The sequence below is a fragment of the Tympanuchus pallidicinctus genome, unplaced genomic scaffold (assembly GCF_026119805.1).
Source record: "Tympanuchus pallidicinctus isolate F22 unplaced genomic scaffold, pur_lepc_1.0 scaffold2, whole genome shotgun sequence".
Taxonomy (NCBI): domain Eukaryota; kingdom Metazoa; phylum Chordata; class Aves; order Galliformes; family Phasianidae; genus Tympanuchus; species Tympanuchus pallidicinctus.
In genome coordinates this window covers 21,185,820-21,201,794 of record NW_026294721.1, presented here as the reverse complement: position 1 = coordinate 21,201,794, position 15,975 = coordinate 21,185,820, and the positions used below count along the sequence as shown (strand labels likewise).

At 43.9% G+C, this 15,975-nt stretch overlaps 1 protein-coding gene across 1 annotated transcript in view; it reads right to left on the bottom strand.

Moving 5' to 3' along the window:
- The window catches only part of UBE2K (ubiquitin conjugating enzyme E2 K), a 36,223-nt gene extending 34,012 nt beyond the window's left edge, over positions 1–2,211 (bottom strand). Inside the window, exon 1 of the mRNA XM_052681756.1 lies at positions 2,043–2,211. Coding sequence (XP_052537716.1) covers positions 2,043–2,105 — 63 coding nt within the window. The 5' untranslated portion in view covers positions 2,106–2,211. The remainder of the gene's footprint in view (positions 1–2,042) is intronic.
- Between the last annotated feature and the right edge of the window lie 13,764 nt (positions 2,212–15,975).

Below are 15,975 nucleotides of genomic sequence, written 5' to 3'. Positions count from 1 at the left end.
TTGCCATCAGAGAGGGACTTAAACTTCTAAGTAACAAATTTAGCATCACCATTTGTGTTTTCTTTCTTTTAAAGGAACAAGATTTAAGATTAATAACAGTATGTAAATTACGCAAAAAAACACACAATTATTTCCTTTTTGATTTGTATGAGTTATATCTCCATCCTCCGTTCCTCAACTCACTGCATGTGTTTTCACATTAGTGGCACTACTGATACCCTAGTCTGACCACCTTTTGAGCATACAAACATTCAAAATACACTGTGGTTGTCTAAATTGCAGGTGCTGATGAATGCTGAAATTCACTCTTCATGGTAGGAGAATTAGTATATCCTTAAACATCAATCCCATGTAAATTACTTCATCAATGTGACACTCTAACATGGCTAGCTAGTGGCAGGGGAAAAAATACCGAAGTGATGCATTCTAATGTTAAGATCTCGTAATTTTAGATTTGTAAGGATCAGGGTCTTTGTGGGGTTTTATGCAGCTTAAAGAGGAGAGCATTTCACAGTAGTATTTATTTACAACATTCTATGCTGAGCCCTTCAACGCACAGAATGAAGAAACAAGAACTGAGAAAAATGCGCTCTCCAGATCCAACTTTTACAGTAAAATAAAAAAAAAAGCTGCATGGATCTCCCCCTAAAACTAGGGAAGTTTTATTTCCCTCCCCTTTTGCACCTAAATAAGGCAAAGGGAAAATGTCTTGAAGCTGTTAGACTTCAATTTCAAATATGAGCTGTTATATAGGGTATGGGATTTAGAATTGGTAGCTTTGGTACGAAGAAACTCACTGAGAATTTTCTCTCAGTTTACATGCAATTCTGTCACCACGGTGCAAGAACTTGGCTATGTCCAGCCTGGGCTCTAAGGCAGTTGTAGAACCAGGCCTGTATGTTCCTTCAAGGGACTCATCCAAGCTATATAGCAACAATGCTATTAGTGAACTTTATTTTAAAGTACATCAACTACTGTTACGCTAAACACATTTTCCCTAAACCATTAATATATTTTGAAAGACATCCTCTCAACTTTTCCTCACTAACATGTCCAGATTTCTAGAACACCAGCTTTAGGAGTTATACGCTCCCATTAATATTTCACAAGCATCTAACCTGCAACATCATCCCAAGTAGGACGATGATGACGACACAACTATTAAATCCTATCTGGCTGACGTTCACCAACTCAGATACGGGTACAGCAAGAGCCATACCGATGTGATGTTTCAAAGGCTGCTCTATTCTCCCCTGAACAGATCAGAACTTCCTTAGTACCTCCCTGAGAGCAGCAGGCCATTCTTACCGAGCACCCATGCCCTCAGGTGTGCATCATTTCAGAAGGATGCAGGTGAAAACGAGGGAGACTGGGTAAGGAGACAGAAATGAGGGAGGCTCTAAAGCCACACAGCTGAAGGTGAGAACCTACACCGGGATAATGGAAGTCCTGCAATGAAACAGCCTAGATAAACAGAGGTTTACCTGCAAAAAATTAAAAATATTAAAAACCCGGGCTTGTGCAGCAGAGGAGCGAGACGAAGGCGATGCTGGAGGCGGCGGAATCCCCAGCCCCTTCCATCACCCCCGGCCCTCGGGAGCCCGGCCCGGAGGACGAAGGCTGACGGCTGCGCGGACGGCGGGACGCGAGGGGCGGGCGGCGGGGCAGGAGGCCGGGGCAGGAGGCCGGGGCAGGAGGCCGGGGCGGGCCCCACCCGCCCGGCTGGCAGCTCGCCGCCCCGCGACGGGGGGGCTTTCCGCCCGGCCTGCGGCGGGCCGGCTCCGTTCCCCCGGCTCCCGCAGCGGAAGGTCTCCGCCGCCCCCCTCTCTCCCCTTCCCGGCGGGTCCCTTCTCCTCGAGGATCGCCATTCCCCTCCCCAAGGCCGCGGGACGATCCCACCCACCCCCCGCGCGGGGAGGTGGGGCCGAGGGGCAGCGAGGCCCCCCGCGGGCCGGCGGGCGCCCGCTCCTTTCCCCGCTCCCGCACTCCCACCGTGCAGCCGGGGAGGGTGGCGGCGGAGCGCGGCGGCGAGCGGCTCTGACCTCCTCGCTCTTCAGCACCTCCTTGAACTCCCGCTTGATCCTCTGCACCGCGATGTTGGCCATCTCCGCAGCGGGCACCCACTCGCCGCCACCTCCGAGCCGGGCCCAGCGAGCTCCGCCGCCGCCGCTCCCGCTGGATAACTCCCGGCCCCACCAAAATGGCGGCGGCTGCCGAGCATGCGCGGTACGGCTGCCGGCTCCGCGGCCGCCGCTCAGGCGGGGCCGCCGTGTGCGCGGCGTGGCGGGGGTAGCGGGGCCGTCGACCGCGGGTGGGCGAAGAGCCGCTGCGGGGGCGCGGCCTCCCCCCTCCCCAGCCTCCTCCCCGCTGCCCCCGAGGGAAGGCTGCTGCAGCCGCGTGTGGAGGCGCGGCCGTCTCGCCCCGGGGACACCCGCGGTTCGCGGTGTCGCGGGCAGGGCCGCTCCCCTGCGGCGCCTGGCGTGACGGCGCGGGGTAGAGCGTGCGGGCAGAGCCCTGACGGCGCTCCCTGCCGCCGGCTGGCCCCGGGATTCAGCGGCCTCCCCGGCCTCGTCACCGCGGGGACGGCGGAGCCCGAGGGCGCGCGGGAGCGCTGAGGGCAGCTGGGCGGGGCCGGGCCGGGCAGCGGCGTTCCCCTGAAGTGCTTCTGAGGGAGCATCTTGCTGGCAAGTCACTGGGCAGGTCCTTGGGAACCGGACGACTTCTCTCACGCTTTGAGAATCTGCTCAGTCTGCCTATACAGCAATTCCCAGTTGTTTTGTCGTTCTTCTTGTTCCAAATGCTCGCTTGAGAAAACCGCAGTGCCTGCCCTTCGCACCCAGCCCAGCTCCTCACCCTCCTCGCGTGCTCCGATGTGCCAAAGTCTCCTCACACGGCACAGGGCAACTCTGGGCCCGAATAGGCCCAGCAGCAGGTAATTGTGGGACACAATGCAAGCAAAGAAATGTCTTTGCACGAATTCTGCTGCAAGATTTTAAAAGTAGAGTGAATGGTGGAAATGTCAGTCCCGTATAATGGGCTGTTATATTGTATTGCAGAACCAGCAGCTGCAAGCCACAGATGCTCTCTGTCTGGGAAGCTGAAATAGGAAACCAGGGATCATCCCGGCTGATCTGAGGTGCGCGGAATATGGTGTGGTACAGAGCGGTGCAGATAGATTTTCTGAGGGGAGCATGAGATTGCATTTACAGCAGTTGTTTATTCAGGAACTAGAGGCCTTTGAGACACTGAAGTCTATAGAAGTGCCTGCTCCTCCTGTGCAGTTGCCGGACAACGTGCAGTAGAGGCATTTTTTCACACAGCAGCTTGTTTCCATTTCCTTAGAACTGATTGTAGTGGCTTCTGATTGGGGTTGTCTACTTGTGAACTGGCTGTCATGTGCAAGTGCTACCTGCTTGTCTCCATTTGCATACACAGCATTTTGGCTGCTATAGCTCCATTAAAGAAAGTACAAGCCCAACAAATATAAAAGAACAACACTACAGCAAACCCTGTCAGCTATATACGGATGCATATAGTCCTTATACTGTGTGCATTTACTCTTTCTCTGTGATTTGACTGGAAAAACTCCATTTTCCTGCAACAGTATTGTACCATGAGCATCTATTCATGAAATTAGATAATCTTTAAACCTAAGCTTGTATACAATGCAGTTTCTCAAGCTGAGGTTTTCAGACCTTTCTTGAGAAGGATAATTTCGCATTAGGCCAGGTTTGATTTTGATAACTTCCAGTGTGATCTTAGGCCTTCATCTAATTTAGACATTAAAGTCACAGATAGATAATGACAGAATGGAAGGGTTGGAAGGGACCTTAAAGATCATTAAGCTCCAACCCACTGTCTTGTGCAGGGTTGCCACATACCAGATCAGGCTGCCCAGGGCTTCGTTCAGCCTTGGACACCCCTGGGGATGGAGTATATCCTGATCGTGTGTTTGAATTCCTTTTGAGGAGGTAGGCCATGGGTTCTCTGTGCCTTAAGTCCTTACCTGTGAAGCAGGGGTAATAACTGCTTTGCAGAGCTTTAGGATGAAAGCTAGATTTATTGTGGGCTGACTTCCTATTGAGTGTTACGGACAAAAATGAAAAAGGCAGGACATCTAACCTGCAGGTTGAATGCTTCATGTCTTTCCAGACAGCTCCTGGGGGTAAAAAGTTTCTAATATTCAGATTTTGCTCTGAATAGAGTGAAAAAATAACCTTTATCTAGTGTCAGAATCCTTTGTGAGTGTGCTTGTATGTTATAGATAGTAGACATCCAGTAATGGCCACAGTAAAGGGCACTGATTTTGCATGGTTTGTATCTAGAATCATTTCCATGTGCTCATTTGGGTTATAAATGTCAGAGTCTGCTACTGCAAGAAGCAAATCTGATTAATATGTATTACTGTTCTCTTTTCCTTACCATAACCTACTCTTTTTGATGGTCCTTAGAACAGGCATTTTTCACTTATCTAATAATTGTTTCATATTCACCATATATTTCTCCAGCCTTCCATTTTTGTGGTCATTTTTCTCTTCATTTTCTCTTTGGTAAAATATAGTGAATACAAAAAGGCTTTTTTATTTTTTGGAGGTAGAAAGGAGTGGGATCAATTTCTTTACACATTAAAATCCTGCATAACACTCCAGTACCTTATGCAGTCAGCATGCTAGGGTTATCATAGTACACCTCCAATACTGTAGTGTTCTATATTTTTACAGAAGATTCCACTGGCTTTTAGGCCATAACAGAAAATGCTTAGAAAAACACAAAAACATAGCCTATTTACATGATTTCAGTGAATTCTATATCTGACTTCTTCATATATTGTATAACATATTGATAATACAATTCTGTGTATATCCTCTGAATTAAATTCTCATTAGTATTTCACCCTTAGAAAAATCCATACACAAAATACACAAAATATAAAACTGTAGCCCCTTGAACGTAGTCAGCTCTCTGCTTGTATTATGGAAATTTGTTGCACACCTCCTTTCAGGAGATTGCTTTTTCATTAATCCCATCATCATTTTAGCCTTAGAGCAAACAGTTCTTTCATTAACAGCTTTTGCAAACTAGCTCAAAATTATCTATTGGTCTTGATCAGAAATAACAGACTGAGAGGTACATCCCTAAAGATCCATGCATTGAGTATGTTTGGCACAGTGCTTCGAAATACTTCTGGAAGTGGGAGCATGAGATATGGTGTATTAAATGAAGGTGTAGCTACACAGTGTTATTGCAGAAGTTCGTAGGATCAGTGCTTATAAACCAAGGTCAATGATTTAAGGCATCAGCCTAAGCTCTCATTAGGAAAGGGCAGCCAGCATACATTAGCTGATACAAGGATAGCCTAACAGCCTAAACAATATATAGTTTCACAAGTAGTATGGGAAATATTATCTGTCCTACAACCTTTATGTCAGAAATGTCCCTACATTTTCATGGAAAAGTTCACGCACAAATGATGTGGGCATGTTGGGCTTACTGCAGACATAGGGCAGTCATGGCATACATGGTTCCTCTGTCTGAGACTGGATGCCCCTCAACCCAGTGCGGTGCCTGAGGACTCCAAGTTGCTTACAACAGCACTAAGTATGATTAAATTGCTGTCCTTCGAGTTAAGATTATTGGTGATTTTCTTTTTTTTGTATTTCAATATATTCCATATTTTATTCGGTTCATCTCAGTAGGATATCTTTCTGTTAGAATTATCCAAGAATTCGGAATTTCTGAGGTTGTTCCCTGTGAAAATAATGGAATAATTTCTGAAATGATAACTTTCCAGCATGCAACATTTTTTTTTCTTCTTTTGCTCTGTTATGTCTTGCATAACAAGGCTTCTCCCCACCCAATCGTGGCCTCTTTCTTTTAGAGAAATCAGAAATGTCAAGTTTGGTCTTCTCACATTGCTGCTGGGGGATTTCTTAAGGGAGGAGAGAGCTGTCTCAAGAGACCCGTAGTGCCATTTCATAGAATCATAGTATGGTCTGGGTTGAAAAGGACCACAACGATCATCTAATTTCAACCTCCTTGCTATGTGCAAGGGTCACCAACCACCAGAGCAGGCTGCCCAGAGCCACATCCAGCCTGGCCTCGAATGCCTCCAGGGATGGGGGTCCACATTTAGACATTTTAGAAAGAGGGACTGAAACTGTAACATATTTTGTACTCTTACTTTGTCTTCAAGAGGCATCCATCAAAGGATTAACCTCAGAGGTCGTGTTACTATTACATGCAATTAATTTCATATTTAAATGGTCAGATGCTTATTTATGTTATGCTTTATCAAAAAAAAGTCATCAGCAACTAAAAGTCATCAGCTACAGTCCAGGAGCTGCTTTATTTACCTGTGGATCACTTAGTAGGTTTCAGACGCACAAAAATAAGCTTACCCTGCGTGTTTACAGACTGTCATATAGTGTTCCTGTTGTGGCAGCGTCCGGGTGACTCAACTCATTCCGAAGATTAGCGCTATCGTTAAAGTAACTACCGGTCGTACGAGTCGGCCGAGTTCTCGGCTGCAGTCCCAACTTCCCCGTTCCTTCCAGCGGTGTCCGTGTGCGGTCCGCGGCCAGGTGAAACAGTGCCCTCTCCCGGGTGGAACAGCGCAGGTTTCCTCGCTCGTGCGAGACGCATCCCTCCGCTGGGGAGCAGCTCGGCACGCAGGGAGCTCGTGGCGTTGCTGCCGACTGCGGCGTTGGCTGCTCCTTCCGTCAAGGTGTTCAGGAAGAACAGTCCGAAGCGCTCAAAGCAGCAGAACGGAAATCGTTCGGCGTTCCCGGTGAAGAGGTGGGGAATTCGGTCACGATTCACCCACTTTACAAGTTGTGTTTTTCAGGTTAGCAGCCTCGGTATATACACTAAAAATACAGTACGTGTACTAATTAAACTTAGGATGTATGTGAAGTCAGTCAGGCTGAAATTGTATGATGCAATTCACTTGACTTAGTGGAGTCAGATGAGAAATGAATTCAGCTGTTGATTTTACAACCTAGGACTTCAACAGCAAGACTTAGCAAAGTTTCCGTTCAACAACGCCTGCGCTGAGATTCTGGGTGGTTTAGTAGTAACACTCCATCTTTCTTTGCTTGTTAAGGACTTTCATTAGAAACTGATGTTACAGCCTGAACCTTTCATTAATTTGGTGGCCTGGCAATATCTTCCAAATCAATGTGATATCTGAACCTGATATCTTGGATAGGAAAACATGGAAATAAGCAGCTTCCTATTAAGTCTGTCAGCAAAATTATTATTATTTAATAATACTTCTTTGTGAAGGAGTGGTTTTCAAGTCATGGTATGTACACTGTGGGGCCCAGGGGCTGCTTCCTGTGGGTTTATGAAAGGCACAAAATATAAATTAAAATAATGATAACAAAAAAGCAGATTGGGCTGTGAGAAGCTTGTCATAATTCTGCAGGAGGTCCCAGGTTTCTTAATATTCTCAGTGAGTGGGCATCTGCCTTGAAAAAAATTGGCCTCAGCAGACTGGCAGATTGATCAGAGGGAAATAAAGGCACTTCTTATGAAGAAAAAGTTGTGAAGCTATACTCCTTTCTTCCTATTACAGAAAGAAGACAGCCATCTTTTTGAGAGTCCTTTCAAAATGGAAGCAAGCTGGGAATGCAAAATTAGATTTCACGACATATTATTATTAGTCTTATGAGTATTAGAGTTATAGGGGAAGAGAGGATTTGGTAGATAATGAAAAAGATATAGTTACCATGCTCCTTTGCCAGTATATTGTTTTCCACTCACAAACATGTTCTACTCAGACTGAGCTGTTCATACTATTTTAAGCATTTTGCACTACTGTCTAATAATGTAATAATTCATAGTAAATTACCAAATCTATGTAACTTTATTTAATAGAAATTCAGAGTTCCTCCTTTCATAGGTACAAAGGGGACTTAGAGCTGCCTTGAAAAGGTAGCTGGACAGCTTTTCTTGGATAACAGGACATCATCTTCCCTGTCCTTAGGATTTGTGACTGGATAAAATCCCTGCTATTGTAATACAGGGATTTTACTACAGAGACTGAAGTCAGATTCAGACTGATGCATATGAAATTTCCATTTCCTAAATGTCATCAGGGCTGGAGCATATACAACCATGAAGCTAGAAGCTTAGATTTCTTATTCAGTGCAGTAGTAGCCAAAGAAGTAGCTAATTGCTGTGAGAAAGTGAAAGAAGATTAAAATGGTGCTAGTATTTTGGAATGACTGCTTAGAGGTGGAGTTAGGGTCTCGTTAGAAGAAATTAGTTTAAAATTAGAACTGGAGCAGCAATAGTTGTGAAGCATAAATGGAATGAGTATGAGAATCCAGAATAAATTAAAAAATAAAAGTACTCAGAGTAGAAGTAACTGCAGCCACAACTTAATCACACAACAGCAGTCACTACGTGACTTCTGAAAGTGTAGCTGAGCTGGCTGCCCACAGAGTGGTCCAGCTGACTGTGTGTAGACCAGATTTGGGTCTGCAGGACACTTCTGTCTGGCTTTTCCTTTGAGGAGACAGAAAACACTTATTCAGGGACTGTATGTCACAAGCTGTGCTCTTGCATCACCGCTGCGTCTGCTTGGGAGGAAGGGATATGACTGGACAACTTGCTCTTCATGTCTGTGTCCTGAGACAGCCATCAATGCAGGCTGCAATGAGGGATGTGCAAAATGGAGATCAGGCTGCTACAGGCAGTAGTTATGCATTGCATGTGGCCCCAACTCAAAAAAGCTTTCCAGTTATAAGAGATTATGGATTAACAGTGTATGAACAATCACAGTATAAGAACATGTACACTGAAATAAGAAATCTACCAGAGGACATAAAATCACAGAGAGAAAAATTTTCAGTGTATTTTACATTGTCAGTTGTTACGAATCCTTTCAGTGGTCTGTTTTCTAACGGGATCCCCAAAAGTAGGAAAACATTTCTCCTTTTAATAAAAGAAAAAAAAAAAGAAAGCTAGAGTTGCTGAATTCAGCTAGTATTGTTTGATCTAGCAATTTTGGGATGCTAGGGCTTTTTGAAGATTCCAACTAGAATCTGAAGATCTGATAGCCATCTTGCTAAACTGCAGTATAATCTGTCATGATGGGCACCAGATCCACAGCTGATACAATTCTTTTGGAACTGTCTAGAACAAAAATTTACAAATTAGTGAAGTTTGTCAGAGGTCATCCCAATACAGCTTATCCATGACAGATGGGTAATTTATCAAGTTGTACTGCTGTTGATACCATCCTAAAATATCTGCAGTCTGGAGGCTACGACAACTTTGTAATAGGAAAATAAACTTTTCTATTGGTCTTACTATGGTTGAATACTAATTTAACTAAATCATCAAGTCTGAATCACTGCTCACTGTTTAGACCACAGTCATGTAAAATGTTAATTGTGCTGCATTTGAAGTCATATAAACCAGTAGCTACCAATTGAAGAAGATAACAAAGATAAACTGATTTTGTTGTTTTCCTAATTTAATTGTCTCCAGTCTGGCCATGTGAATAGCAAGCACAGAGGATGTGATGAGGAAGAAATTGAGGATAAATTCAAGTTGAACAATCAAAGCACAAATAGCATACACTTCATGTATCAAGTAATGTACAGTTTCTCTGAATGCAGCAGAAGTTAGCAATTTCTCATCTTTATGTGTCTGTCAAGCACGTAATATTTCATGGAACAGTATCTAGAAGATCCCTACTGCTCTATGTGCCTGTGTTTTCAGTAGTAGCATTTTCCTTTGCTTTGGCAGAAGATTCATTTTGGATACAAGGAGCTTGTCTTGAACATTTTTCTCAAATGAGAGGTAGCAATTATAGCAGTTTCTGTGAGGTATAACCCATCTCATAAAATTTCCTGTTACAGCTTTCCCATCTGCATGACAGAGTGCAAAAAGATCACGTGGTAAATTGGAAATTGGCACCTTTTAAAAGGCAGTATTCTAGACTGTATTTTTCTTTCCCCAATTAGAGGTTAGTCATGCTGGGAGAAATTCAGTCATGCTGTATGATTGTCTGTCAGGATTTTGCAGCTTCTAAATCCTAGTCCTAGGAATGCAGTTATGTTGCACTGTTGGTTCCTTCCCTACTCATACACCAGACATAAAACCTATAACACCAAATGGTGTAGATATATAGCATCTCCCTGCATATACATTTCTGGGTGTCTTGAAGGAACCTTTATTTTCATTTCACTCAATTTCCTCCCATTGAAAACGTAGTGAAAGTGCTCTCACAGAGTCATCTAGTTCAATCCAAGTGAAGTGCTCAAAAGAATCAGCGAAAGCACTGACCAGGACCATGCCTGGTTGAGTTTCTCATTATCTCTAAGGACAGAGATGCCACAACTTTTCTGGGGAACCAGTTCCAGCATTCAAACAACAACGTAAAGCAATGTTTTCTTATGTTCAGCTGGAATTTCATGCATTTGAGTTTGTGCCCATATCTCCTGCCCTGACACTGGGTGCCACTAAGAGTCTAGCTCCCTCAGTTGTCTCTGGCACCAACTTCAAATTCTTTTCACCCTTTTTCAATAAATACCTCCATTTTTAGAGGCAACATCTGTTTCCAATTTAAACCTCAGTTGCTTAACACAAAGGTAACCACTAAAACCTACTTCAGCACTGGAAATGTAAATTCTGAACATGGAAGCATTAATTTCTTACAGCATTTTTGCAAGATTTGCAGTGTGAAGCATGAGCTGAATACTACAGAATTCTTTTTTTTTTCTTTTTTCCCCAACTGGTACTCTTATCAGCTCTACATAAATCCTAATTTTCTTTCTTATACCAAACTACTAGGGTTTACAGCTGCTCTTTAACAGGTTTGGCATATCTTACTGCAGCAAGAATCCAGCTGTGCCATACCACATCCTCAGACAAATGTGCACAAGCTAAGGCTATCCAAACAGAAATGTGCACAAGCTGAAACCATCACATTAAGTTCACATGGAGCTTGGCAAGCTGAGACAAGAGTTATTCCTAAATTTTTTTTTCGATTCTCATCTTCTAAAATTCAAGATGAAAACCATGGTTGAAAGCACTACAGAAACCAGAGTATCACCATGATAACAGATCAGATTCTCTTCCAACAATTTGATTTAGTTCTCTGTAGTCTATATACAGATGCTGCCATCTTTTTAATGACTAGCATGAGTTATGCCTTTTGACACACTTTCTCAGTCATATGTGAAGTGTCTTCCCTTTTTTTATCTCTCTTTGTTCTTACTAAATAATGCCTTTTTTTTTTTTAAATGAGCTGTTATTCTTAAATTTCAACTGTGTACTGAGTAATCACATATTTTAATTAGCAATTACAAAAGTAGTTATATTCCTGTCAGATCAGAATAATTCCCAAATCCTGACCAGAAAAGTTTGATTCCCTGGTGCATATTAGATATAGTAAAGTGTTCAGAATATCCTTTGGGGTCCTATTTTCATTTCCTTCTCTAACACATTCTTGTACACATACATTCATTATACCAACGGGCTTGAACTTTGTGCCCATGGTTGGTGTATTAGATATATCTTCTGTCGGGTGTTCACTTGGAAAATGAACAGGAAGTCATTTTCATTTCAAGTCCAGAAGTACTGTAACAGTTGAAGGCTCTGACTCAAATTCAGAGGCAGATTCAGATAGAACAGTAAAATAGCTCTGAACACAGAATGGGACACAGAATGTGTCTTTCCCAAGTGGCAGCAGTTTTCAGATGAATGTAGCAGTGATAGCTGCTGGTAAGTTTACGGCTGCAGATAGTTTATGGCTGTGAACTACAGTGACTCAAGAAGCAGTTCATACTGCTTTTTGTGTTTTCTTTGCAAGAAAGCCACCACAATTGTGCAGCTGCTATTATGGTTTCTGCTCCAGAGGAAAAACAATTTGTTAAGGTTTTACTAGTGTTGGTCCACTTAGACCGCATTTTTAGAGGGGATTTCCCAAAGTATTTGCAAATTATGTTACTACCAGAGATTGCATAATAGTCAAACACAATGAAATTCAGCAGACCTTTGTCTTATTAATTTGTGTGATTACTTAGGATGCACTGGTTTTATTCCACAGATCCAATTTTTGGCCTAATTCAAATGACTTTATCAGTCAGTGTTGTCATTAACAATTCAGTGGTTCAGACATTAATCTTCTATTTTTAGATATTTTCTTTCAGCCTAATCCTGTTAACATTCCAATTGATCTCCTTTCATTTCATAGTTACTGTAAGATACTAGTCAATATTCTAGTTAAACGTAAAATAATCTTTATCCCCTCCATTTCAGAGTTCATTCCTCCATTTCCTGGTTTGGAAAACATCACTGGCCAGCTACAATCTGGCAGCATTATAGCAATCCTTTGTGATCATTTCCCCTGACTGATGGCTGGTATCTAAAAGTCTGTGTTGGTGAGTTGATGCTTCAAGAGCACAAAAGCCCTCCTCTGGCAGCTTCAGTAGAATTCCTACTTTTGACAAAGCCATATTTTTCCTGTAAGCCCTGACAGCTTAGGTTATGGTCAGATGTTCATTAAGCTTGTATCTGCACAGTAAGAAAATCTAGCAGCATAACTTTGGTTCACTTGTGATGAAATGACTACATTTCTCTTGCATTAACCTGAGCACACAATACAAGCTTTGTATCAGCTAATTTGCAGGCTTGCTGCCTAATATCCCAGAGTACTTTGTAATTGTCCAGTGTGCTGTGAGATGCCATCCCAGCTAGGAATGTCTGTGAGCAATTTTTCTGAGGATTCGTCTTCCTTTTCCAAAATTAGATGCCTCTTTCTAATTTAAAGTACTGCTAAAAAGAGGCATTGCTGCCAAAAGGCAACTCATACCTTGATACTACGACAAGGGAAAAAGACTTTATAGTCTTTTTCTTTCCACTTACTGGATGCCATTTTCAGGCCATGATACAGATGACTTCCAAGTAGCTCTTCAGCATCAAAATTTCCAGTTGAATTTCTTGCAGATTCCTTCTGGGAACAGCATTATGTGGACTGCTTAGAGGAAAAGAGAAAGCAGACAGAAAAGTTAAGAGGACTTGCCCAATTTTCTAGGTCATTTTTCAGATCCTGTATGAATTGCAGCTGAAGAATTTCCATTCCACAGGGTATCTGGGTGGGAGCAATACAATGCCTAGCGGCACAAGTCAGGCAGCAAAGATGAGAAGAACATCAGCAGGAGTGCTTCACAATGGGAAAAGTAATGCTTTGGATATCTGTAACAAATTCATTCACTGTTTGTCAAGTTAGCTCACCAGCATGAATCCTGCTTTTCCACTGCTTATTAGGGTTAAACAGCAGAAAGCTAGCCCTGTGATTTGGAATGCGGCTGAGGCTTCACAGAGGGCCCAATCCATTCTGCCTTCAGTCAACAGATCTAGAGAATGACACACTGAGTTTTGCTCAACTCCTACCCTCCTCTATTGTACAGGGTTATTGGTGGAAGGAACATTGCCATCTTCTGCCCTTCAGAGTCGTCTTTGTATTCTTGCTTGGCAGTGGGCAGTACAGTTATTTCTACTGTGCTAAATTCAATGGATTTACAATTTTGTTGTTGTTACTAGCTGATCTTGAATGCACCTCATGCCCTTCTTCATAAAGTCATTACTGGTAGCCTAAATCATCACTGTTTTCATTGTAGTTTTCCTGCCAGGAAGGACACTTCACAGAGTGAGTCTGAACACAGCCTCCCTATCAGAATCTCGTTTTATTGCTGTGTCGTGCACTAAATTTCTGAGTGTGAGGGGGAGCAGATGGCTGAAACCTGGGAGTGGGAAGCTGAGATAGAATCACTGCCTGCTATGGCTTGTTCATTTGCCCGTGGGAACCAGGAGGGCCAAATTCAGAGGGATGCACTGAGGGATGCTGACAGAATGTTTTATGTAAAATACTTAGCTGCTTTCTGCCTACAAATAGTATACATGTACTTGTTGATTTGAAAGCAATAACCTTATGCATTGTTTCTCTTGCTCCTGGTCTGTACTTCATGTAGCCCCTATTGCCTGTTCCTCTTCCTTGACAGTTCATACTCAGATGTTTCATTACCTGAAAATCACTCTCCAACAATCCATCCCTTATTAGGTTCACTAGCTTACCATCTTTTCAAGAATGCCAGTGGAAACATATGTGTTAAACAAAGAAAAATAATCAGATTTTGTTGTCAGAAAGGCAGTGCAAATAGTACAGAATGCAATACTGAAAAAGGCTAGCTTTTTACTGGGACCAGTTATGTAAAACTATTTACAGATATGTAGAGCTTTGCAGTAGTAATGTGAGGGGGAGAAAAATGGAGAAGGGAGGGGTGTGAGCATTTGCATCCCACCTAGAATGCTGCCTGGCTGGAATGCTGCATGCATGCCTTATCAAGAGACGATTTCAAGAGATTACAATGTGATACGTGTTCCTGGATGGGATGGTGTGAGAAATTAGCCAGAAAGATGCAAAGCACAGAGTTTGAAGGAAGCTGCATTTGGTTCAAAGCAGTAGAGGAAGTCATCTCACATGTAGCTCTAAATGCCATCATTCCATAGTGTTTTTTTGCAGTTTGCTCAGTCTCCATCTCCATCAGTTCCTGCCTCTCCTTTGCAGCACCTTTGCAAGTTCATGCTATTACAGACAAGGCACTTGAGCCATCTAGTTTACCCCTTCCCATTTTACGACTGTACAAGTTTGCCATGGATCAGTCACTACGAGACTCTCTTTCTAATTCTACCAGTTCCCCTAAGTGTGCTTTCCATTCATTTAGCAACGACAGTTTAGCTTTACTCACAAGCAAGAAAATAGAAGTGTTAAGCATTTCTGCTTCAGCTTGACAATAGGAACCTTTCTCTCCACTACCTATGATTGCTCTGTTGTTGAGCCAGGACTAATATGGTAAGCTGTGTCTGGTTTGGGGATTTCAGGTCTCAGCTCCATTTTCTAGAGCATTGACTGGCTCTAGGTGTTAGACTGGAGGGGCATACAGGTAGGCAAGGCTCTTAATGGTGTTGGGAAATTGTCTCTGCTTGCTTCTGGATGGCTCATTCCTGAGATTTTTTTCTGTGATGGCCTAACCTTGTGTCTGTGCCTCTGTTCACTTGCAGTATTGCAAGGTCTACGAGGGCCAGACCTGCAATGGGCATGGGCACCTGGGCTGTGTGTTAGGGATGTGGCTTTGCACACCAAGGATTGCTAGTAGTGCAAAACTGCCAGCTGGTGCTGTGCCTGATGCTAGAAATAGTGATGTGGGCTTGGCACACAGTGCTAGGAAAAAGTGCTCAGAAGAAAATAAACGGCATCCCCATTGCAGTGAAAGAAGGCTTGAGCTCCTCGTGAGAGCAGAGAACCGTGATGAGCCAAGGCTGTCCTCCCGTGTGAGCCCTGTCAGATTGCAGGAGGTTTTTGTGCTATGGGGAGTTACGGAGCTGGGAGAAATTGCAGCCTCTATCCAGCCCTCCTTTCTCATTGCAATTGCAACTTGATCCATGTTGGCCCGAGGCAAGTAATCTGCCCTGGATTACAAGATTTCCTTCCCTATGGATTACAAGATTTCCTTCCCTATGAGATCCCTGCTGCGTTATGGAATGGTATCGCTGTCCCCAGGGCAAGACTTGCTCCTGACCCTCGCACGGCAGCACGGCATTGTCGCTCTACGGCTGCATGAGGGTGCCCGACTGGCTGACGTTGGAAACCACCGTCTCAAGTTCTCCCTTTTGCGTTCCACTGTTTCTAAAGACGTTGTTTTAAGGGAATGGCTGCAGAGAAGCCTTCTGAATCATGAGCATCCAAACAAGCTTTGAGCGACGAACTGCATCACAAATTCCCTCATTCTTCAGGGAGGTGAAAAGCACACCAGAAGCTGCACCGCTTCCGACCAAGCGAGCAGCCGGGGGGGGGGCGACGGGGCCGGACGGCGCCGTGAGGGGCGGTGCGGGGGGCGGGAGCCGAGAGCAGCTCGGCACCGCCCCGGCCGTCCGCCGCCGCCGGGAGCCGGCAGATCC